Source organism: Neodiprion lecontei, chromosome 5, assembly GCF_021901455.1.
Source record: "Neodiprion lecontei isolate iyNeoLeco1 chromosome 5, iyNeoLeco1.1, whole genome shotgun sequence".
In the NCBI taxonomy this organism is placed as follows: domain Eukaryota; kingdom Metazoa; phylum Arthropoda; class Insecta; order Hymenoptera; family Diprionidae; genus Neodiprion; species Neodiprion lecontei.
Window position 1 is genome coordinate 4,416,655 of NC_060264.1, and position 23,254 is coordinate 4,439,908.

At 41.5% G+C, this 23,254-nt stretch overlaps 3 protein-coding genes across 4 annotated transcripts; 2 read left to right on the forward strand and 1 right to left on the reverse strand.

Annotated features, from left to right (window-relative positions):
* The first annotated feature begins 6,380 nt into the window (after positions 1-6,380).
* LOC124294470 lies at positions 6,381-8,702 on the forward strand. The gene is made up of 3 exons (XM_046739651.1): positions 6,381-7,209; positions 7,293-7,499; positions 8,250-8,702. The coding sequence occupies exons 1-3, from the start codon at positions 7,061-7,063 to the stop codon at positions 8,497-8,499; spliced, it is 606 nt and encodes a 201-aa protein (XP_046595607.1). The 5' UTR covers positions 6,381-7,060; the 3' UTR covers positions 8,500-8,702.
* Positions 8,703-10,863: 2,161 nt separating this feature from the next.
* On the forward strand, positions 10,864-12,456 carry LOC107227294 (zinc finger HIT domain-containing protein 3). Its single transcript, XM_015668401.2, has 2 exons — positions 10,864-11,086; positions 11,263-12,456. Exons 1-2 carry the CDS (start codon positions 11,019-11,021, stop codon positions 11,600-11,602), a joined length of 408 nt encoding a protein of 135 aa, XP_015523887.2. The 5' UTR covers positions 10,864-11,018; the 3' UTR covers positions 11,603-12,456.
* On the reverse strand, positions 12,027-19,946 carry LOC107227312 (beta-glucuronidase). Of its 2 annotated transcripts, none has more exons than XM_015668421.2 (10): positions 19,724-19,946; positions 15,638-15,799; positions 15,433-15,531; positions 14,699-14,875; positions 14,167-14,399; positions 13,521-14,075; positions 13,161-13,422; positions 12,851-13,039; positions 12,635-12,773; positions 12,027-12,559 (listed from the first exon to the last, which is right to left on the reverse strand). In XM_015668421.2, exons 1-10 carry the CDS (start codon positions 19,739-19,741, stop codon positions 12,378-12,380), a joined length of 2,016 nt encoding a protein of 671 aa, XP_015523907.1. In that variant the 5' UTR covers positions 19,742-19,946; the 3' UTR covers positions 12,027-12,377. The 2 variants fall into 2 exon arrangements, with proteins under 2 accessions (XP_015523907.1, XP_046595673.1); XM_046739717.1 differs by lacking the exon at positions 19,724-19,946 and adding an exon at positions 16,274-16,522.
* Positions 19,947-23,254: the final 3,308 nt, after the last annotated feature.

Below are 23,254 nucleotides of genomic sequence, written 5' to 3' on the forward strand. Positions count from 1 at the left end.
ATCGGAGAGCAAGGTTTGTAGGTACGTTATTTTATTAAACACACACACACACACATATATATACACATCGATGCCCGAGTTCTTCAACCGCGCGTTATTATTATACTTTGTATAACGATAATGTCATAGTTGGGGAATTTTTTTTCACACTAGCACGCACACTTTCTTGAACCGTGACGAAAAGATAAAATATTGCTAGGCAGTCGCTAATTGGCATCGCGGGACTCTCCGGCATTTTATAATAATATGTATGCGTGCTGCAGCTCACAGACGACGAACGGGACCGAATTAAGTGACGTAACGCGCCATTTTTAATCGCGACACGATGATGATAAACCCGCGACACGCTTCTTCCTTTTCTTCTTTCGCGGACTCTTTTTTTATTCTTATTGTTACTTTTATTTGTGTGCGTGTGCGTGTGTTTTTTTTTTTTTATTTATTTTAAAAAAATTTTTATTTCTCGTCGTTCGTCTCCTTTGTTTGTCTTTAATTTTTCTTATATCCTGGCTCCGAGTCGTCGTGAAATTGCGCCGAACTTTTCGCCCATGCGGTGTCTAGATTCTCACCTCCACGACGGTTCGTTGAAACGCGGTTTCACGCACTGCGTTAAAGGGGCATTGATTAATATCCCGTTGCTGTTATTATTATTATTATTATTATTATTACTACCGTTGTTGCTGTTTTTTTTTTTCGTTTCTCATCTTTCTTAATCGTTAAGACGAGTGCAATACGTCAATTCAAGGATAAAGAACGCGACGTCCTTCTTGCTTCGATTCGTTATCGACACCCGGTGGATACTTTGCATCTCACGAAACTTTTATGTGCATAAAAATAAATAAACACTGACTCGAGGGAGAGCGGAAGGAGAGTTTGTAAAAATCCAGCGGTGGTAATGGATCCGGGGTAGTTTAGAGCGTGTTTGAAGTGTGAAAATTGTTGAAACAAGATCGCGCGCGGTAGACCGGAACCGGAAAAAGCGGGTCACCGTCGTCAGGCGCGGTGTCGAAAAACCCGCGTTACACGGAAGATAAAACCGCACTTCTGTCTCGCCGTTTGTCAGGATTGTGCCGGCGAGGTCTCTCGAAGACGGTCCTGGACTAACTGCCGGTAGGCAAAACTATAATCCCCAACTATCGCCGTCCGTCTCTCCGGTACCGCCGATTGACGTCACCGCGGCACCGATGACGTCACGCGGCCCCCGTTCGTCGGCCCGTTGCAGAAATCACGCCGCGCGGAAGAGACCCCGATGTTGATCTATGTACCCGAAAAGAGCACCGCCATTTTTAGTAGGTTTGATTCAAGGTCGTTCAAGGCGCCGTTTATACCGTAAGGATCGACGTCTTCTGCACTTCCGGACCTTGATACAACTGCGAGAGGGGCAATGCGAAAGATTATACGAGCAGGGATACATTCGTACTTGGAATCCGATTTGTCGATTTTTTCTATTTTACGCGATTTTTGTTTAGATCCTTATTTCGCTCTATGGCATTGCAGGTGCGGTTATCGGAAACTGCTTATCCTCGATTAGGATTCGTGATCCTGTTCCTGTTCTACGGACGGACAAGAATAATCGATTATTTTTTAAATCCGATCGATCGACCAACTCGATTATTTTACATAACAATCGGTTTTTGTTTTTACTCCCGGGGACTGTACGGATAGGACGGTTGGATTCTTGGATTCATTGGACAAGCCGTTTTGGAATTTCGTACAAAAAGCAATGCTATTTTATGTGATCGACGTTACGATTGTTATCTAAGATAATTAGTGAATAATAAATAAATATTTATGCCTAAAATTGATAAAAAATTTTCAATTAAATTATAGATCATTATCAAAAAAAACTTTTTCACTATTAAGATTACGTACCGAAATTTTCGAAACTTGTTTTCAAATGCACCCGTTTAAAAAATTTAAAAGACGATCGATTAATCGATTAATTTATCGCCGATTGGATCGAGTCGTGTTTGATTATTTTTTTCAACTCGATTAATCGATGCGTCGATAACTTTCAGCCGAGTGGTTATTCTTATCCTGTTCCTGCAATTCACCGCAGAAGAAAGCGAAGCTAACGTCACAAGTACACGTATAACATTGCACGATGATAAATAACGAGTATCGTCAAGCCTCTTTTCATTCTTATGACCATGAACGTTCACCTTATATTTCTGTTATTTCTTAGACTTCTGTTAGTGAGTAAGACACAGATTTTTGTAAAACGAACAGTTAAATCGTCACAATATGAACATTGATTTTGTAATTTTTAATTTTATTTCTTTCACTTAGTAATTGATTAAAAAATTATCAAACGAACCGAAAAATTTTAGTCCACCTGTTGGGACATTTTTTTCTAACCGTGCGCGCGTATAAAATGTTCAATCGGTAATTGATTTTCGCCTATAATACACAGTGCGCATTGTTACTTCTCATGCCTTAACGAGTCACTCAATCGGAGACGGTCTTGGTATTTTTCTGTAAAGATTCCGTCACTTTTTTTTTTCAAACCACTGTTAGGTAAAGCGCAGAGTTCTCCGATGTTGTTTTCGTCGTTACACGGTGAAAACAAATTTCCGAGATTTCGTGTGGATGATATAACGAACGGCGGATGTGCACGCACAGACGCAGCTCAAGGCTGAGGGTATAAAGTCGTGTGTGTGTGCTCACGAGATAGGACCAGAAATCGAGAAGGAATGTTCCGGACATTGAACGACATATCCTCAATGACGAAAATCAAGATGTTACAGTAGAACCTCGCTTATCCGACCTTCGATTCCGCATTATTCCAGACGCCCATCTAATCCGAGCACTTTGCATTGATCGTGCTGTATCTTCGAATAATACGGAGAACCTTGGACGAAACGGAATAATCCGTAATACCTTAAACGTATGTGTATAAAATATTTTTGTGTCGTTACTTTGTTCGAACATGCATAAACTTGTAAAAGTTTTTTACCATTTTTTAAACACGTTGCGAGACGTAAACGTGACAGTTCCGATTCTGGAGTCAATTGGAGAACATCGTGATGGTTTGGATCGTATGTTTTCCGTATTACCCGAGATATGCTCTCACCGTATTACTTCGGATAAAAGAGGTTCTACTGTATACGTATTTATATATGTCTCCACGATCTTATATTACAACTTATAGACGTCCGCGGAATCACCGATCTATACGGAAAAATTGGACATCGCGTTTCGGTAGATCGATTAAAATCCTCCTGTTGCCACCTTATTGTTAGATGTGGACGTCTCTTTGGCGATCGGCTAAATATAGCGGTGCTGCAACACGGTTCTATGCGATGGGTAAATAATTGCCAAGTTTAAAGTGTCCACACCGGTCCACCACGCTCGCCGATCTCGTGAAACGGTAGTTGAGTTTTCAATTCCAAGATATCCCCGAAATACAGCCGCGGTGACGCCCATCGTGAGCTATCCGTGCAAGGATTGGCATAACGCTGAAGCGTGTAGCTGAAAGATCGAGGACCCGATCGGATTGACACTTTCCGGAGAGAGGAATAAGAGAGGGAGCGATAAAGGAGTAGGGAGGCAGAGGCGACGTCCTTGCCAAGGTGAAAAGGTTGACGGTAAAGGCGCGTGGTGATTGGACTGGTCTACATAGTGGATCGGGAGGCTAGAAACGAACCGACTGGTCTGAATGAAAGAGACGCGGTTCCGGATCGTTGTTAACCTGGCCCAGAAACGGAGCCGGAACTGGCGGTGGTCGGATTCAATGACCTTGGCGTTAGCATTCGCCAAGGCGAAGGCGATGCCGGTGAGAGCTGAAAGCCGCGTCTTTGTCGCGACGGGGAAAAACGAGATGTTACAACAATTCACACCTGCGTGGTTGGTACGATCTATGCATCCGGCATCGTCTCGGCCGTCGTTTGGAAGCGTTTTAAATTTCGTACGACGTACGGAAAATTCACGGTGTTTTACGCAACCGGGGACCGTCACCGATTATATTATTACACGAACACGTCATGGCGCCCGCCGACAACAGGCTATTCCCTTCTAAACTATAAGGCAAACAATTAAACGGCAGCCGCCTGCGTGTGTCGTAGAACATGATGCCTGTAGAGAGGCGGGCGAACATTTATGTGTTGGGATTCGTCTACGTTAACACGAATCTCTGCCACTTATACACGTACGCACGAATGTCGATTACGTCGGTCACGCAGCCTCAGCAGCTTCGGTGGATCCGGTATATCGAAGAGATCGGCATGGAAAATATCTCCTTCTTTCCATCTTGGGTTTCACCGAGTTGTTGTTCAAATCCTCGGATCGTGACAGGATTATTTAAGATCGCTGGCTGCAGGTCGCTTCGTACTTTTTCAGTGATGTCACACTATCCGTTCGTTCCGGAATTCGGTGCGTCGTAGAGAGAGGCTATCTATCTATCTAGGCACTTCGATCTTGATGAAAAAATTGAACGTCGTTGGGCCTAATCGCCTCCAGGTCTTAACACGATTTCAAGAAGCCCGAATCAGTCGAGGATTTTCATATCGTTTCAACGTTGTGCCCGAGTATGAGTACAGATAATTTGTATTTTTCTTCAAGCCCTGTAGGTACTGATCGACGGCTTCGATTTCTCATGGAATTCCAACGATCGCTGCTGACTTTGACCCGCCAATGAAAATCACCAAAACGGTGAAACAATCTAATTGCTTATGGAGCTGGCGAAAGTTGGTCGAATTCGGAATTACGAAGAGTGTGAAAGTCGATCAAAAAGGGAGGGAAAGCCGAAGCTCTGTACACATTGATTTGCGGAGTGTCGCCCTTCGTCCTTTTAGCTATTCGATCTTCGCGACGTGTCGTGATTCGAACGTCGCTGCAGGGTTAACAGATACCTCGACCCGGAGAGCGCATTCCTCAGCGTCTCGCTCGTCGTTACACGTGTAGTACGATATAAGTTACGGTACAAGGACACCTACATGCTGCATTTATATGTGTGCAGCGAATACCAACGTCGTACATTGATCAGCGTTTCGAACACTCTGATCGACCGTAGCGATGACAAACTGTGAGAAATAACTAGATGTTCGGACCGCCACGGTTGTTCGGTTTAACCCTTTGAGAGGCAATCGTATGTATACGTCTCACCTGTTTAGTTTTATTTTTTTTTTCCTTTTATATTTTTTATATAGTTTTGCACTTTTTATACGCACATAAGCACTTTGTAGACTATTGGCTACCTAGGTCATTAAAATTTCATGCAAAAATTGCAATAGTTTATTTATTTATATGTTTGTTATAAAAAACGAGCCTGAATAAACTCGTTTTTCCCCTAAAAAATTTGGATTTTTCGTAACGTATTTTTCATACACAGTTTTGTAATATGTATTATTTTCAGAATTTTCCTTACGCTAGTTTTTTCAAAAAATATTTTGGAAATTTTGGAAAATTCATGCCATTTTGAATTTCGTGATTCTGACTTCAGAATCGTAATCAGCAATCCCGTAAATTTACGGATTATATATGATTTTCTAAATTTGTTCAGTTCAAAAATGTGCCCCTCAAAGGGTTAATAGGGAAGCAGCTGGCAACATTTCCTTAACAGTTCTAGCGATATAAGTGTCGCTCATAAAGAGCTTCAAAAAAGGCTGTGACGATTTTGATCGCCCGCGATACAAAAATCAACATGGCGGCCGTTTACGCGCTTGCAGTTTTATTTTGGTCGTAAAATCCCTTACAGCGTTTACGATTTGACCGGTTCTACATGACGTTGAGTAAAATGATGGCAAAACTAATTCAGACGTCATTTCTCCTTCGTTGAGATTCTAAAGATCGAAGATTCGGCCTGTGAAGTTTACGTGATTTTCAATGTGAAACGAGTATCGATTTCACTACAAAACCGGATGTTATCTTATATTGCGAGGATTCCGCAACAGGTACCGCAGCAGTCCACGACTCGAATATAAAAGTAGCTGAGTGAAGCAGGCATGGGTGTCTTGGTAAAGTTGGCGAAAAAGTACACGATTGTGCATACATACCGCGTGTTACAAATGTATAACATTCATCGTCCGTGTGTATTCTATAAGTTCGTTACCATCTGCACGTCTAAACTTTTTTATCAACAAATATTTGTTTAATAACAACGTGAGTAAAAAACTGACATTTGAAAGGTATTGCCGCATTCCTCTAATCGCATCGTGTTTAGAGCTGTGAAGAATTTAAGTCTAATTTATTCGTACCTCAACACGAGAAGGGAGAAATAAAAATTGATACGGTTTGCTAAACATGAATATTCGTGGCGCGAAATAGAGGATGCATAAAACCGTATAACATCGAATAAGAAGATGACGGTAAAAATAGGATATCAAATAGTCCCCGTGGATGGGAGACGGGCAAGGAACCGCCGTGAGCTCGTTTTTAACGATTGGTAGGAGGAATTTCGTTGTAGGTATATATACGCATGGGGTTTACTGTTAACCGTCCCGCTTCCGGTTCTGAAGGTGTGCGTGCGTGCAGCAGAAGTAAAAGGCGAGCAAGAAACCTGGAAGCCGCAAGTGTAAATAAACGCGAGCGATTGGCTCGACTGTATAAGAAATGTTCTTCCTGACCCTGATGCAGGTAGAGAATTACGAGGGCGAGGAAGGATCGGAAACCAAGGTGTGCATGGCCGATTAGACGAGCTTCGCGGAGCTAGGCTGCAAAGACTCGCGAATCGAGAGGCTGCGCTCATCGTCCGGATCGAGAGTCGAATTCCACGGTGCAGAAAGTTGGGCCGCGGGGGGCGGCGAACGGAATGCGGGCCTCGTCGACGACAGCTCATTCATGCCACCTGCCTTACGTCATTCTCTCATCGACACGCGCGCGGCCTCTGAAAGTACGAAAAACCGGACGCTAATGCGCGGTACGAACGAACCGGCTGGTGAATTAGCGACACGGTATGTGTATCTATGCACACGTATAAGTGTATTTATATCGGTCCGATAACAAGTGACGAGGGGGAAAAAAGAGAAGCATTTTTGCTCGAAGCGGATCTAGCGACACTCGGCGACTGACCAGATCGTCGGGCTTAATAACCTGCAGACGCCGAGAGTCGGGAATTATCAGAGAAATGGGAAGCAAATTGAGCGCGATCATCAATCGCCTTTTCGACTACCCGATCAAGAGGAAACCGATATGCTTTCATCGACAGGAGGACTTCACCTCGACCGGCGAACGGATACCGGGGAGTGAGAATCTCCCCAAGGAACCACCGTCCGAGTAATTTAAACCCGATCCGATTCCACTCGATTTCCGATCTCTTGTCTCATTCAGCTTCCTCGCCATCCTGCATCTCGCTGCAGGTACGATAAATTGGTTGCAACGTTTTACGAACGACTTCTATCTCAGCGGAGGCATGCCAGGCAAATGCACGAAAAGAACAGTCGGTGGTCGGTGCAAAAGGTGCTCAAGAAGTTTCCTGGGTGGAACGAAATGACGATCTCCAACCTTCACAGTCTCTTCCTCCTCTTCGACGCTCAAAAGACCGGCATGCTGTCGCACCCAGATTTGTGAGTCATCCTGGAAATAGTTGGGAATCAGATTTTTTGTTTTTTTGCAAAGACCGAGAGAAAGGACCCCGCAGAATCCTTATGGAAATTGGCTCCCGGGCAAATTGGCTGGATTTTCAGTAGGTATGCTATAGTACATATCTTCCTGATCAAAAGTTCTCATGGACACAAGTATCAAATATCAGTATTTTCCGAGATACAGGCATCGGAAGGAAGAAGTACAGATTTTTTGACATCTATGGATTTTGTGATTTTCACGAATTATAGAGCTTCGAGGGGACTTTAAATCAAACAAATCACTCGAAAAACTGCACCGTTGATTCTCAAAGATAGGCAGGAAGCTGTAATTGATTCCATCCACGAACTCGCTGGTTTACCGGAACGAGGCGCAACGTCAGATTTCGCGCGAAGAACGAGACCCTGCGACCCTTGCAATAATCCACTTGTCCTGTTTTTCACGCGTCTATGGCGTGCAGTTTTTGAGTGATATATTTGATTTCAATACCCCCTTGAGCTTTGTAATTCGTAAAAATCGAGTAATCCATAGGTATTAAAAAATCCATTCACCCTCCTTCCGAAGCTTATATCTCGGAAACTGATGATTGTTGGAACTTGTGTCCATGAGAACTTTTGATCGGGAGGATCCGCACTGTAACATACTGAAAACCCAGCAAATTCGACCGGGAGCCAATTTCCATAAGGATTCTGCGGCGTCCTTTCAACAGAATAAATTCAAACCGTTAATTTCAGCTGCGCGGTTTTGGAGAGTCTCGGCGATTCGACCGCAGCTAACGTCAGGAAGCAGAAGTTCGAACACGCCGATGCCGACGGCGATGGGTGGATAACCTACGACGAGTTCCTCGCCCTTCTTTACAACTTCACCCCTCTGATCGACGGCGAACTTACCGGGGTTGCTAAACTCTGTTACGACATAGCGGAGAACGTCAGATTCGTCTCGTCACTCAGCGTCGGCGAACAGCTCGAGTACGGCTTATTTTGAGGCTCTGGAAAGGGGAATAAAGTAGTCAGGAGAAAAGTGTGAACACTGTGTACGTCAGGAAACCTTGAATATCACGTTATATTCACAGAATACAACAGAGACGGTATATCAGATTTGAAGAACGACACTATGCCTCGAGAATGTGGAGCCATGCACAATGCAGCAGTTTATAATTCGGAAAAGTTAGCTCTGAGAGCAAGAAAGTTAATCAACTAATTTATATATTGGATTGATTCTTTAAGTATTACTTATTTACCATTGACAAATTCTTTCGCCTTCCTTGTTAATCATTACCTGTATGTACGAAAATCCTTCAACGATGTCGCATTTACCGGTGGAAAAAAGACGTAGCAAAGATCAGATTGGCAATTCAGAGTTAAATCGGTTGGAAATCTTGCCGCGTATCTTGACACCGTTTTACATACGAGTTAGAATACAATCGTTCAAATTTGCACACTATTGCACTCACCATCTTGACTTTTTCAATCGAACGCTAATCAATGCGTCCAAGTTTTCTCACGAATAACGAGTGTAAATAATATCCCACTGTAATGCCGTAGCTCGTCGTTCTATCTTTAATGTCGTGCTCTGCTATACTTTTTGGCGGCAATCTGTGAAAAAAAAGTCCGATTTTCAATTTTTCATGTCCTGCGGGAATTCGTGTACTTTGTAAAAGAAATAGATTTTTAGAACTAATTTTCGACAGGACACAAATATCGGCGGCAACCAATCTGTGTCACTGTGATCAAAATTCCAATGACTGAACGTGGATAATCCTACGAGACTTGTGGATACGTTACCGACATGCCTTCGTCATCAAAAATTAGTTCCTATAGCCTGGTAAGAGGGCGGTAGTTGTCATCTTTTAATTTTGCCGCGCAGGCGTCGTTGCTCCGGCGCTACGTTCAGGGTAGTTACGGAGTTCTGGGACGCCGAGGAGTTCGAATAAGCTTGGGTCGCATCGCGTATCCCGTAATCGTGCGAATTCGTTCATCAACTAATGGTTTTTCGTAAAAAACTTCATCCGTGGATTTGACTTCGGTAAGTGATCGTTAAATAAACAGTTTAAAGTCATTCAAAGGTTCGTTTTCATGCGGTATGCTTGCGACCGTTTCTTTCAACACTGAACAAATGACGATCGTGATTTGACCGTTACATATTAACGCGACTCCGGGAGAGACTAAATTCCTATATATTTTCGATATATTCGTAAGAAAATCATGCGTTGAGTGTACTGTTCGTTTTCGAATGTTCCATTTTCATTTCGTTGTGATTATTTCGGGTATAAGAAGTGATAGATCGACGTAACGAGAAACGCAGGTCTAATTTAACGTATGTATACATTGCACGATGCCCACTCAATGTTCAATTGTCTGTACATAGTCGCGTTGGCCATTGTTTTCTACAGAATGCGTGTGAGGTTGTGTCTGGTACGAATTGCGTGCAAATTGTGCCTAGAAACAACAAATGTAAACCTTTCGATACGATATAATCGTTATTTCTAATTTATAACAGGCATGTGCGTGCTCGGGTGTTGGAAAGTAGTGGCTCTACGACGTCGAGGATCATCGCCGATAGAGACTGTGTCTTGCGGTTGACCAGGAGAGCTGATTCGACTGATTCTGCATAATCTGGAAGCATCGAAGGATCGGTAAGCCTCAGATACAATTCTTTTATCAAGACACTGCGATGTTTGCCCGTGACTTCGCGTGTAATTGGACGTGAAGATTTTTATAGAGGCGATTTTTCCGCATGTCGTTCCGAACATTTTTCCCATTCTAATGTGAAAAAAAAACAATTAGTAATATTATGTGAAGTTCGATCCCACGGCTTCTACAGCGTGTAGACTTTCTCACCACGAAATTTTCCTCTTTTGCCACAGGCAACTCAGCGCACGAAGTTTGCCGTAACGAATTTTTCGAATAATTATGTTAATGAAGAAGGTAAATAATCGGAGACAATATCAAAATTTTTAGTTATGATACGAGTAATCACATTGTCATTATAACAATATATTACTTGATGATGGCGATCTAACGTGCAACAACCAATCGACTCAGAGTCTGAAATCATTCAAACCGATAATTTTCAGTACAGGTAATTTTTAATTCAGACTTCCATTCTTAATTGTGGCCCTGAAGTGAATATTTCGCAGTGCAACGACATCATTTGTTAACGTTTGTGATTTGTTTCATTTCGCTACTACAGAATGTAGTGATATTTAACTATGGTAAGGCAGAGTGCGAGTCGGTAAACGATATCTGCTCACCATCCGTCGTTGCGTCGAAAATTAGTTCCAGAATCCAATTTCGTGTCCAAGAGCGCTTCCAAACGAGGGACACGTAAAATAGGAGTATGGTTTCTCCACGTTCTGTGTACTATGTGAGTTATATGATTCGCGACAACGCTTCACGTTTGTTTTGTATACAATCGAAGTGAAAGTGCGTGGAAAGCGCGTTAAGCGTGTAAACTGCTTGAAATACTCGAATAGAAGTGGCAATAAAATTTGGCGTCACAAAATGACCACGTGTGAGCTTTGCGGCAAAGAAATCGCCCCTTACAAGTGCCCAACGTGCAGAATACGATAGTAAGATACAGTTCCTTTAAGTTGGTCCAGATACAGGTTATGTTCTGTTATCACGCCACGTGGGTTGGGCTTTGATTTGAATTTTCGTTTTCTGCGGTAGCACAACGCACTTCTGGCTCTCCGAATTTGTATTACACTCAAAGTTCTTTGCTAAAAATTCACTCCTGTCTTTTCAGCTGCTCGGCCGACTGCTTCAAGGTGCATAAATCTGTGCCTTGCACCTCGCAGATTCCCGAGCCTGATGAAATTAAAGCAGAAAGAATCGAACCCCTCTACAGGTTTCCCACGGAAGACACAGTTTCCGTAGAGAAACTGGCAGCATTGCGTCAATGTACAGAGCTAAAAAACTGTCTTAACAATCCTCACGTACGCGCAATCATGAAGGGGATTCTAGATGCTGACGATCCTACAGAAGCTGTGGCTCAGGCTATGACAGAACCGATATTCGTCGAACTTGCAGATGCCTGTCTTCGCGTTGTAGAGCCGCAGGACGAGGTTCCGTTCCCTAATTCTTAGATACCTTTACTGAGGGATTATCGATTCCTCTCCTTTTCTCTCTTCCAATGAACCGCCTGATCGCGTTATAATGAACTAATAACTGGTCATTTGAATCTGTACTGTTTGCTTGGCTATAAACGATTGTTTGAATATTTATGCTTACGACGACAAGTTCACAAATCGATAAAGAAGAAATGGATCATTGTCAAAAGGCTAGGTGCAAATTGATCCATTGAAACGGTGTGTCATCAAACTTGAAAAATTGAAGGCTCTGAATAGATATTGTCAGATACCGTGTTTCACACACGATTAGTTTGTGTTCTCATTTGGACGGTAACAGAGGCGATACATTTCTTTGTGTAAGAACATTCATACTGACGAATTTAAGGTTTCTGAAACCTCAGTTTTTGAAGTTTCTGGGTCTAGAGGGTAAAAGAAGGTATTGAACAAAAGTACATGTATTATCATTAGAATAAAAATTGAAAATTTTTCTTACAAACTTCTTCTTTCCTTTACATCTACGATACTTATTTTGACTAAAAATAGTGGGTTTGGCAGAGTGTACAATATTCCTTAATCCGCTATAATCACGTTAGGTGTGCCTGATGTATCAAATCGACTTTCATCTAGTTTTATTTCGTTTGTGAATTCGCTTCTTCGTTGCACCTAACGTTTGTATTAGTTCAGTTTGTATATTCTTTCCCTTCATCATCGAGATGAATTACCACTCACAGCTATCTGTTTTTTTACTCTGGAAAAATTCGTACTCTCTTATTCCGTCATAAGGACCTTTCTAAAGTTCTGACCGCCCTGCATATGTTGAAGATACGTATAATGCCAAGTCCTTTGGAATCAACACATTGTATTGTTCAGCAGCCAGAGAAAAATACCTCTTGCGTACGAGATGCGCAACTTCTTTCGGTTGCCTGTCTCTTGTAAATATTCCCTTTTTGTTTCCACCGACTCTGGTGAAGGCTGTTAAAGAGAATTATTATTACGATTCGTTTGAATCCGTCCGTTGAATTGACCTGATAAAAATTTCAATCTTACACTGTGCCGTTCTGAAATCAGCAAAATTCCATATGAACTCCCCGATAAAGAATCCCTTCTTTCTCAGACGATCGAACGCCTTAAAGTGCCTCGACATTAACTCCGTCTGATAATCTTCGCTCCATACGTACGCAGGTAACTAAATTTGAGACATTCGTTTTATTAACAAAAAATTTATCAATGTGAGAAAATTTGTCGCTGGTATAAAATACGAACCTCATGAAGACCGGGCATGGTGTCTGCTCCGTATTCAGTCATTATGACAGGCTTGTTGTATTTCTCGTTCCACGCAGTGGCCTCAGCTTCGACCAAAATGTCTATCACGTCCAATCTTCCCGGATTAGTGTACCATGCATTGTACCGGTTGAAACTTATTATGTCTAAATACGGAGCCGACTTGTCTGTCTGCATAGCAGAAAATGATAAAGACAAGATGAGTTTGATTAAATTTTCCGATGAAATATAATTACGGCTATGTTGCAGATTCGTCGGATGACTTATAATAAACACTGAACACATTCGATACCTGGACACTCTGTGCTATAGCGAGTGTGATGGGTCTTGTGAGATCTAGAGATCTCGTATGCTCGGCTATTTGGCGGAAGTAATCCGAGGCGGCATCGTACTGCGAAAACGGCTCGTTCGCAATGGACCACATGACAACCGAGGGGCGGTTTTTGTCCCGTCTAATGAGTTCCGACAGCGATCGTTTGTGGAGTTCTAGCAGCGGCGTAGAAAAGTTTTCAGTATTCACCGCGGGACATTCGTCGATTATGAGGAAGCCCTGCCTGAAATGTTGAAAACGTGATGTCAAATTACGAGTCCAACTGAACTGTAATCCGAAACCAGCGAACATCAAACAGATAATTGCACTTTATACCCTCACCTGTCTGCCTCATCGAGAACTTCCTCGCTGTAAGGGTAGTGGCTCGTTCTGTATCCGTTTGCGCCGACCCACTTGAGGAGTTCGTAGTCTCTGGTCATGGTTGGAAGGTCAAGAGCGCGTCCCCTGATGAAGGAGTCTTCGTGGCGACCGAAACCGCGGAAGTAGACGGGTTTGCCGTTCAGAAGGAGGCTGGTGTTGGTCCAGGTTATGGTCCTGATGCCGACTGGAAGTCGGTAGACATCCTGCCCGGATGTATTCGTCACCGAGACCCGCACCTCTAGCGTATAGAGGTACCCAGGCTCGTATCCCATATCCCTGCCCCACCAAAGTTTCGCGGAAGGTACCTTGAGCCTCCCCGATATCACCTTGCCCGATTCTTCTGCGACTACAAGACCGTCCGCGTCTATCAAGCTTACCGTGAAATTCGGAATCTCGCCTTGGTCCAGACCGCGAGCTTCCACCACGTACTCCACCGTACCATCGTTTCCGTCGATACTTGTTTTCACGGAGATGTCCGAGACGTAGACCCTCGGCTTTGTGTAGAGAAGCACCGGTCTGAAAATCGGTCAGCGAATTCAGGCATGTCGTGATTCTATAACATCAGTCTGAATGGAATATCTGGTTGTGAGGCGTTTTAGAGAACAACCTGTGTATCCCCGAGTAGTGGAAGAAGTCAAAGGTGTAGGTCTGCTGGAAGACCTCTCCCTCGTCCGTGTTTATTTTGTTTATCGTACCCTGCGGTACGGTATTCATAAGGAGCCTGTTGTCGATGGCGACAGTGATGTAGTTCTTCCCGGCGGGGTTCAGCACCCCCCCAATATCACCTTCGAACGGGAGGTGTCCCAGCTCGTGACTCGCGACGAGTTTCCCGTTTATCCACTGTGAACGATCGAGTGATCCGGATGAAAAGTTGCAGAATGAAAGGATCAGGCAGAAATGGGTACCTATACTGAGAATTCGCGTATGGTGTTCATAACAGATGCATTTGTCGTTACAGTATCACGACTATTCCGATTCTCAAATAGAATATTTACCGCAACTATGTTGTACATACGATGTCACAGTATAAGACTAATCCTGATAACTGCGACTACAAATATATCTTTTACAGTTACACCATATGTGAATATTTAGTATGTACCCTTTGCTCCATGTACAGGGAAACACGGGATCTTTACCACTTGAGCGATGTAGTCCACTGAACCGAACCATACGAAGGTGCGCATCTCGGCCCAGAATGAGGGCGTGTAGAAGGTTCTCTGGTACCAGACGACGCCGACGTGGTCCCTCAGCGCGCTCGAGGTAGTCACATCGTTGTAGGACGACGGAACCGGCATCTTCATCGGCTTGCCGACCTTCAGACAGAGCAATTCCTTGTATCTGAAGTTTCGATCGATGGAACTTGATCGAAAACTAAAAGAGTCTTTGCCTATACCGAGTTCTGATAATGGAACACGAATCAGTGGGACATGTATTGTTAGCCCCAAATTCACCATTTGATCCTTTGGATGGTCTACCAAGTTTCATCTACTCTCTTCGAGACCTTGTTGTTATTAGAGTATTAAGTCAATTAGTTTGATCGATATATAGATTTGAAATACATCATTGTAATTTGAATGAAAAACGCTACTGTCGGTCTTTGTTTAGAAGGACGAATCATCGCCGGACCTGAGACCATCGATTCACTCACTTGCACTTATCGCTGTAGGGAATCGCCGGAAAAAGAAGCGAGGAAAATGACGCGGTTACGTGGAGCTAGAGCGAGCTTTTGCGCCGCAAACGAGCCGCGAAATTGCAGCTTCAGGTTCCTTTCTAACTTTTGCCACGAGTTTATCGTACCGGAGAATTGAAAAGTCCCAACGAAGACTTCGTTTTATGGGGACAGCGCGGTTCTGCAACCTCGTCAACCTACCTTGTTCAGGTCCTTCTCGTACCAGCCCTCCCTGTACCCCACCTCCGGGTCGTCGATAGGCGAAACTACGAAATCCCACATCCCGTTCAGCGATACAACCTGGAATGCAAAAAGGAGAGAAAAAGAAAAACAGAAGCAAACAATAATGGTACTTTCAACTCGACATTTATTCCAAGCATTTACCGTCCGTTATGAATTTCTTTACCTGTCGAGACTCGCTCTCTCGGGGATACAGAAGTCCTGGAAGCGTCGCATTCCCGTTTCCGATTAGCGAGGGATACGTCGCCGTGTTCGGCGTATGGTTCGCCGAGACAAGAAACGTCCCTAAGAGTGTCATCAGGGTCGGCAGCAGGGCCCCAGCGCCATTCTGCGGTCAGGATATTGACAGAATTTTTCAATCAATTTAATAGATCTTTTTCCTTTTTTTCAAATCGCATGGCGCGACAGATTTTCCACTGATGCAGAGTAACATTTACGTTCGAGAGACGTGAAAAAGTCACACATCGTTCGCAGTATTTTATTATAGACGTTTTTACGTCCGGAAAGTAATAAAAAATAAAATACGTTTCTGATAAGATATTTTCATCGTCTCACAAGACGATTGAAAGTGTGATTGAATTATGAGAATTTATATCTCTGTCAATTATTTAATTCGATTGAGGTTTGTTTTGTTCAGAAAAGTGTGCAGGGATCGAGCTTCATTTACGTATTCTTTCCCTACTAGAATCAATTGATAGGAAGCATTGTTAGTGATAATAATGTCACCCATTTTTCATTTCTCTACTGGTATTAATATGCCTCCTGAAATAGGTATGTCAGAAGTTAATAGTGAGATTTCTACCTCGCTCTGGTCGATTTCGTTGTCAAGAACACTCATATCGCTGCTTTTAACGAGATCCTCGCATTTGTCCAGGGATTCCGTTGATATATTGTCTTATCCACGTATGTTTATAATAAACTTGGTTACAATGGGATGTTGTATATTATTTCTCCATCAGGTTCTTCAGGCTCGCTCGTTAGGTTACGCGTTATTTTATTTGTGTTTGCTCACTTATTTGCTTGTACAGGTTGTCCGTTATCGTGCAACCTCGATAAAAATACAGAGTTATACATACGTATGAAGCGCGCGCCTGCCTGGCTGCGTAATTTTTACGCCTCTGCGTATTTCAACTCCGCCTGACAGGAACTCGGTAAACTTATAATCGTACGGATTCTCATTCAATTCAACTTTGTACATCAACTAGTTTCAACTTTACTCGGGAGCTAATTGTAAGAGAACTTTTCAGACAATGAGATTGATTACGCTTAGATGCTTACACCAGATGGCGTTGCCTGTCATCGGATCCCACAATCGGACTGGTTTAACAGAGTTATCCTGTACATTAGGGTGATCCTTACTTGGGGTGTTGATGATTTTTTTTTCAGACCACCCCCCAAATCAACTATAAATAATTCAAAAGCAATTTCCCAATTCTTTCAGATTTTCATATCAATTCTAACCCGTGCCTGTAAATGGATGGATATCACCGTTTAAAATACACTTGTTTCAGATACATTCTCAGCATATATTTTATCGTAAGAGTGACGATGTTCGAATCAATCTGTAATCGCGAAGATTTAGCGAGTATTAGTACTACTGTCTGAGAAAAAATTCACATCATCATACCAACCAATCTCGACGAGTCGCACACCCTTGAAATTTGAATTTTTCTCTTTATTTATAAGAAACGCAATTGTCTATATTACCTGGTATGATGATGTGAAGTTTTTCTCAGATAGTAGCAATCATGCTCACTAGAACCTCACATTCATGGATTTTTTCGAACATTATTACTCTTACAGTAAAATATATACCAAGAACGTGTCCGAAACACGTGTATTTTAAATTGGGAAATCCTTCCTCTTACAGGCACGGGTTACAGTTCATATGAAAATCTGAAAAAAATTGTGAATCGTTTTTCAATTATTTATAGTTGATTTGGTGGGGTGATCCGGAATAAATTCGTCAACATTCTCAATGAGGAACACCCTACTGTACATCCTATACCCTTATCCACGAATATAATTTAAGGACAGTGAAACGCATGCGAAAATAAATTACCGAAGGAAATTTTTATTTCACGTGCGATGCGCGGAAGTCTCGTGAATTTTGCATTATGCGAAATTGAATGTATTGTTTTTTAGTTCTTTTTGTATTGACAGCGTTATTAAGCCAATTAGCAAACAGAAAACCTGTGTCACGTTTACCTGAAATAATCCTGGGTGGCTATATGTTATTATTGTATTGTGACATACACCGTTGCAGTTAAAGCTCAGACACTTGTGCAAACGTTTTGTCATCACGTCTCGTATTTGCCCAATAACGTTGAGGCAACAATTCTCTGTTTCAATATTATTCGTGTTCATTTTTTCCGAGCTATTAATTTTTTCCCGCGTCAGTGTAGGTCTTTTACAGTTGTTTACTTACATCTGTAATAGCACTCATAAAAGCAGTTTATATTCATAATCAAATCTTGAAACGGTACGCAATTATTTTCACTGTATAGGTATGTGTCGAATTTTGGGTAACGATTTTTATGCGATAGATTATTTTCGAGGTTAAAATCAATTGTAGGGCGGGGTTGAAGTTCCGAATTTGAAATTGCGAAAATTCAAGGCATCATAGAGCAAAACTCCGAAAAATAAAGTTTTGATTGAGTAAAATTCCGAAAGTTAAAATATGCTCGTACAGCGTAGTTTACTCAGAAAGTGGATATAAAAAAAAATCAGAAAAACTGAAAACCAGAATGACCAGGATTCCTAACGTAAAAATATCGAAAATCCAAAACAAAGAAAGATGAAAATGGTGAAATTTTACCAAGCTAGAAATTCACAGAACTGAAAATCTTCGATCATTCGAAATTTCGATGTTTCAGATTTTCAAATTTTCTTCTCTTCGCACTTCCGGAACTTTGAGTTGTCAGAGTTATGCCCTTCGGGTATTTTGCCCTTTCGGAACTTTGCACTTTCGGAACTTTGAGCGTCGGGTTTCGGACCCTTCGAAACTTTGATGTTTCGCCACCAAAAACTCGGAATTCGGTTCTTTCGGCACTTTTCAAATTCGGAATTTCAACCTCGCCCCTCAATTGTGGATCTGAAATCTTGGGACCATATATTGCAGAGTCGTAACGGCAAAAGGTCGTTCGGTCTCGGATTACTTCAAACCTTATCACCTGCACTCTGTCGGACTTCAGTCACGTAATATTCCAAGGCCAAAGATATGCAAACCCAACAATGGTAACATAATTAACGACCCACGAGCAGTGGTTGCGTTTGCAATTTAAAACCGTGCGATAGAAAATGGGATCAATGCTGGTTAATTACACCGAGGAAATGCCCGCTGAGTCCTTTCCTTGTTAGTGCTAATTGGGTAATTTGCACGGGATCTAATCAGGTTCGAAGGTACAACGTGGGTCGTAAATTTAGCGTACGTGAAACCCGAAAATACGCAATTAACGATCAGACACGAAGATCGGGCGGGTTGCGGTATTTTTCTATAAAAATAACACACCGTACTTTTCCCGTGTAGAACGAAATTGGCTTACTACTTCATCAAGGAAGCGCATTTAAGGGCTCAACGTCAGCGATCATCGGCGGATCTCTGCGGTTTTGATCGAAGTCCGCATCGAGCCAGCCGTTATAATTGAAACTAGTTCGACGCGCTTTGCCGGAGAACCAGAAGCGGATTCTGTCACCGTCGGAATATGATTTCCTGCCCGAACTCTTCTTGATTTTAGCTGAGTTCAACTTTCTTTTCGACCCTGGCACGAATCAAGTCTTTCGATACGTCGATACGATCAATTATACACCGAGCGTGAGACGCGACGACGGTTTTTTCACCATGCAGATGAAACCGCGATCGGGGCACCGACGCCCGGAAGTTTAGATTGGCCCGAATAAGCTGCATCGCACACCGGAACTCGTGATTCGTTACACGCATATTGAATGTACGGCAGTTTTGTTTTCGGGAACGAAACAACGATCAAAACTGTGAACCGATTAATCGACTTGTTTTCCAAACGAGCCCTCGTTAGTCGATCGTTACTCTTATTACATTTCAATCCGCGCGTGGTTTCGAAATACGACGAATAAACCCCGTCACTTTTAAATACAACCGCGAAAAGACCTAGTTGACACTTCTGCTCTGCCGCAGTCGAAACGTCATTTCGAATCGTGGAAAAGTATGTTCGAATCGTTTCCAAAGTCATCTGATGTAGTAAGCCGAATTATAGAAACAGTCGTAACAACGTACCGCACCAACGGAGAACATGGATCTTGGTGATCTTCTTTGCGCGGGTCACAGGAACTTGCAAGTTTTAATGAAGCGAAGCTGAAGCTCAGGACCAGTTTAAACTCGTCGATGCTCAGAAATCATCCCTCGAAGTATCGGTTGCAGGAGAACGTTTACGTTATATATTTCGTCGGGGGGGAAAATGTCGAAGTGAAGCTTGGAGGAGCGACGATTCAAACGGAGTGACTCCCGGACAAGTTGACGATTCTATTTATCTCACGTGTTCGACCGATTCCAACGGAAGTGGGAGGGAGTGCACAGATATCAGGAATGGATGCGGTGCTGTCGCCGAAAGTTCACGAGGCTGAACTTCTAGTCACGTTTATGTAACGAAAAATCACTATCTTTCAAATTTACAGTGACGTTGAATTAGGCAAGTTTTCAAAATACGAATCCGTTTCTCCTTGTTACGTTGTAGTAAATTTTAATCATTACTAAAATTGCGAAATAACGGTTTTCCCGAAACGTTAATCGTCGCAATAACTTTACTAACTTCAGCCTCATGAGAGCTTCGGGATATATTTGAATCCCCCCTGAAAACACGGGCTCTGATTTTTCTGGTCACCTATTTCCACGATTCGTTTTCCGCCAGTTGTCATCAATTAAAACAGAGTTGTTTTTCCAACCGAGCTTGAAGTATTTTCGAGCCCTCTAAGCTAGCGGAGTATTAATTACTCTAACGAATTAGGTACTGCATTTTTTTTTAACCTACCGGTTTTTCGTCCCAAGAGAAATAAGAAAGTTATTGTAATCATCCCGAAAATGAAAAGTTGAGTTGAACGAGTTGCCGGATTTCAATGATTTTTGTCTCGATCGACGCGGCTTATCCAAACTTAGAACTGATTAGATTTTGGCTTTGATCGGTTCGCTGCTTTTTCAATTGTTTAAACAATGAAATTCCGAAAGATCGGATAAAAATGATGATATCTTGAGAATGGATGAATGGGTTTGAATGAAAATTCATACCGCGAAGTTTTTTATATAAGGTCAGATTTGCGAAATTCAAATTTGGCGCATTCGGTAAGCTGAGAAAAAAATTAGAAACTGAGTTTTCATGAAAATTGATACTCGTCGGTTTGTCGGATGGTTTTCCACGATTCTGTAGTCAGTTTCCGAAATCCAAAATGGCGATTCGATATGACGGAAAAAAATGTAAAAATATTCCAGTTCGGATAAAAATTAGTAGGCAGCGATTTTTTAGGTCACCGATAACGCATCCGAGGCCAGTTTGAAACCGGTCGTTTTCATATTTGAACGCCGGTTACAGCTTATTATTTTCGTATACACCAATTTGGAGTACAATAAGTATGTAAACGCTGCAAATAGTCGAGTAGGAAATGTAAAAATATACGATTCGTTCGTCAATCTGGGACATTATTTATTGAATACAGAACAGCTGAAAATGACAGAGTAAAAAAAGCAATGACTTGCGAGTCGTCACAGGCTTTGCACAAATATAGGTAAAAGTTATTAAATATTTACGCATATTTTCGGCTTTGAGTATTGTCGTTTTACATTAAAGTTTTTTCATTACGTTCAATTTCACAATTCACCGCCCGGACGGACGCAGTTTTTATCTCTTATTGGTATTTTTTCCTTCCTCGATAACACTGAGATAAAAATTTGCGCGTGCAGTTAAAAATCTGTACAGTTAAAATATTATAGTCGGGAAGATAATTTTTATAGTAGAATTTACTTAAATTATCGTTTGGCGCACTATAATCACAATGTTAATTTCATCACACACTTCTAGTTGATCCAAGAACGTCAAAGGGACTATAATAATCGTACAATTAACTATATTTTTTGTTATAATGTTCACCATACACGGATGTTCATCAGGATTATATTCGTATAGTGCGGTGAGCTCTGTTCTGTAGTCTTCGATAGTATAGAGTACGGTTCAATTAACTAATTTATAATAAACTATTTACGGATAAGTATTTAGACCACCCGATATGATTCCTGCAACTTTTGTCAGAGTTGAATGCACCGTACATAGTTTTACTCGACTTAAATACGGTTAACGCTAATACAGTAATTATTCAGACAAGATCCTACGAACATAGCTTCAACAACTAAACGTAAACTGTTGAAAATATTTGAAAATCTACGACACATTTACAACACAAAAGTGTAGTTGAATTACAAATTTCGTGTTATAAAGTGAATTACCAAGCATTCTCAATAAATGTGCGTTACAATTTTGTCATTTTGCTTAACTTTGTTGGAAACACGCAAAAGGGTATTTTGAATTTACTTCATTGTGCGGTAAATGTATCAGGTATATTTGGAAATTTCATTTACGGTACTTGGAAGTTGTCAAAATGGTGTCTGCGCTCACGAAAAATCATTGAGATGAATTATCTACGAGTTCCTCATCTATTTTTTTTCATTCCAGTTTTACTATACATTTACGATGAAGCTACTCAAATCGTATAGTAAAAGTTAACAAACTGCAATCTACAATTTCTGTATTGAATTTCCAAATTATAAATCGAGTAACGATAAGTTTATCACGTTTATCGCACTAATGTTTAAACATGGTCAGGTCTTCATTATTGTACCGTTAACCATACAACTTTTGTCAGATGTAACGACAAGCTCATAGTTCGGAACAACATAATGCAACAAGTTCTGTTAACTATAAATTCGTATTGTCCCCTGAGCAGACTATTTTTTATGGTAACGACAACCACAATTTTCTCTGAGTGTATCTGTCCGGATTGCTTCAACATCCTTTTCTCATTATAATGGTGTGAGAAATTCATAAAAATTTCATCCTGTACTCTTTAATCTCAATAGGCACATTGAAGAACAAAAATACGTTGATGATATCGAAAGCCAAGAATATTATCATTTCTACCAATGAAATAATTAATGAGTAATAAACACGCTAACAAAAGCAGATAGCCAGACAACGAAAAAATACTATAACAATGAACGATGGACAAATATTTTTACCTCGCCCTATTCTCCATGCTAACAATTGCGGATAAATGATACATTTATATCTTATTGTATATTTCTAATTCACACTTGTAATGAAACTTCACATTACTGAAAACCGATCAGTGTTTACGGATGTAGAGGCGTGCGGATCGAAATCGTGTTAAGTAAATGAAAATGATATAAATTGCTCTCGATTTTACTTTAAATCCCTGTGTAAAATTTGCAAGTGATTATTTCAACCATACCGGAGTTATTTTACCTTAAATTTTTCGTGATTTTACATTGATCCTTAAAATAAAATCACAATAAATGAAAAGTAAAGTAGCTCCGGTATGATTTACGCAATTACTTTCAAACTTGACACAGGCGTTTAAAATTAAAGTAAAAACAATTTTTATAATTTTTATTGACTTGGCCCCATTTTGTACATACTTGAAACTGGTAATACGTCTCGTCACCGTAACGTAAAACACCGTCTTTACTCAAATGTAGATCGTCGTTTATTAAGTAGACAGAGTTTCAGAACTTGAGAACGATTTA

Coding starts and splice junctions, on each gene's coding strand:
- LOC124294470 (XM_046739651.1), top strand. CDS start 7,061: ATGGGAAGCAAATTGAGCGCGATCATCAATCGCCTTTTCGACTACCCG. Junction 7,210..7,292: donor CCCAAGGAACCACCGTCCGA/GTAATTTAAACC, acceptor ATCTCGCTGCAG/GTACGATAAATTGGTTGCAA. Junction 7,500..8,249: donor ATGCTGTCGCACCCAGATTT/GTGAGTCATCCT, acceptor CGTTAATTTCAG/CTGCGCGGTTTTGGAGAGTC.
- LOC107227294 (XM_015668401.2), top strand. CDS start 11,019: ATGACCACGTGTGAGCTTTGCGGCAAAGAAATCGCCCCTTACAAGTGC. Junction 11,087..11,262: donor CCAACGTGCAGAATACGATA/GTAAGATACAGT, acceptor CTGTCTTTTCAG/CTGCTCGGCCGACTGCTTCA.
- LOC107227312 (XM_046739717.1), bottom strand. CDS start 16,309: ATGAGTGTTCTTGACAACGAAATCGACCAGAGCGAG. Junction 14,876..15,432: donor ACGAGAAGGACCTGAACAAG/GTAGGTTGACGA, acceptor CTCTGTCTGAAG/GTCGGCAAGCCGATGAAGAT. Junction 12,774..12,850: donor CCATGCCCGGTCTTCATGAG/GTTCGTATTTTA, acceptor TCTCAAATTTAG/TTACCTGCGTACGTATGGAG.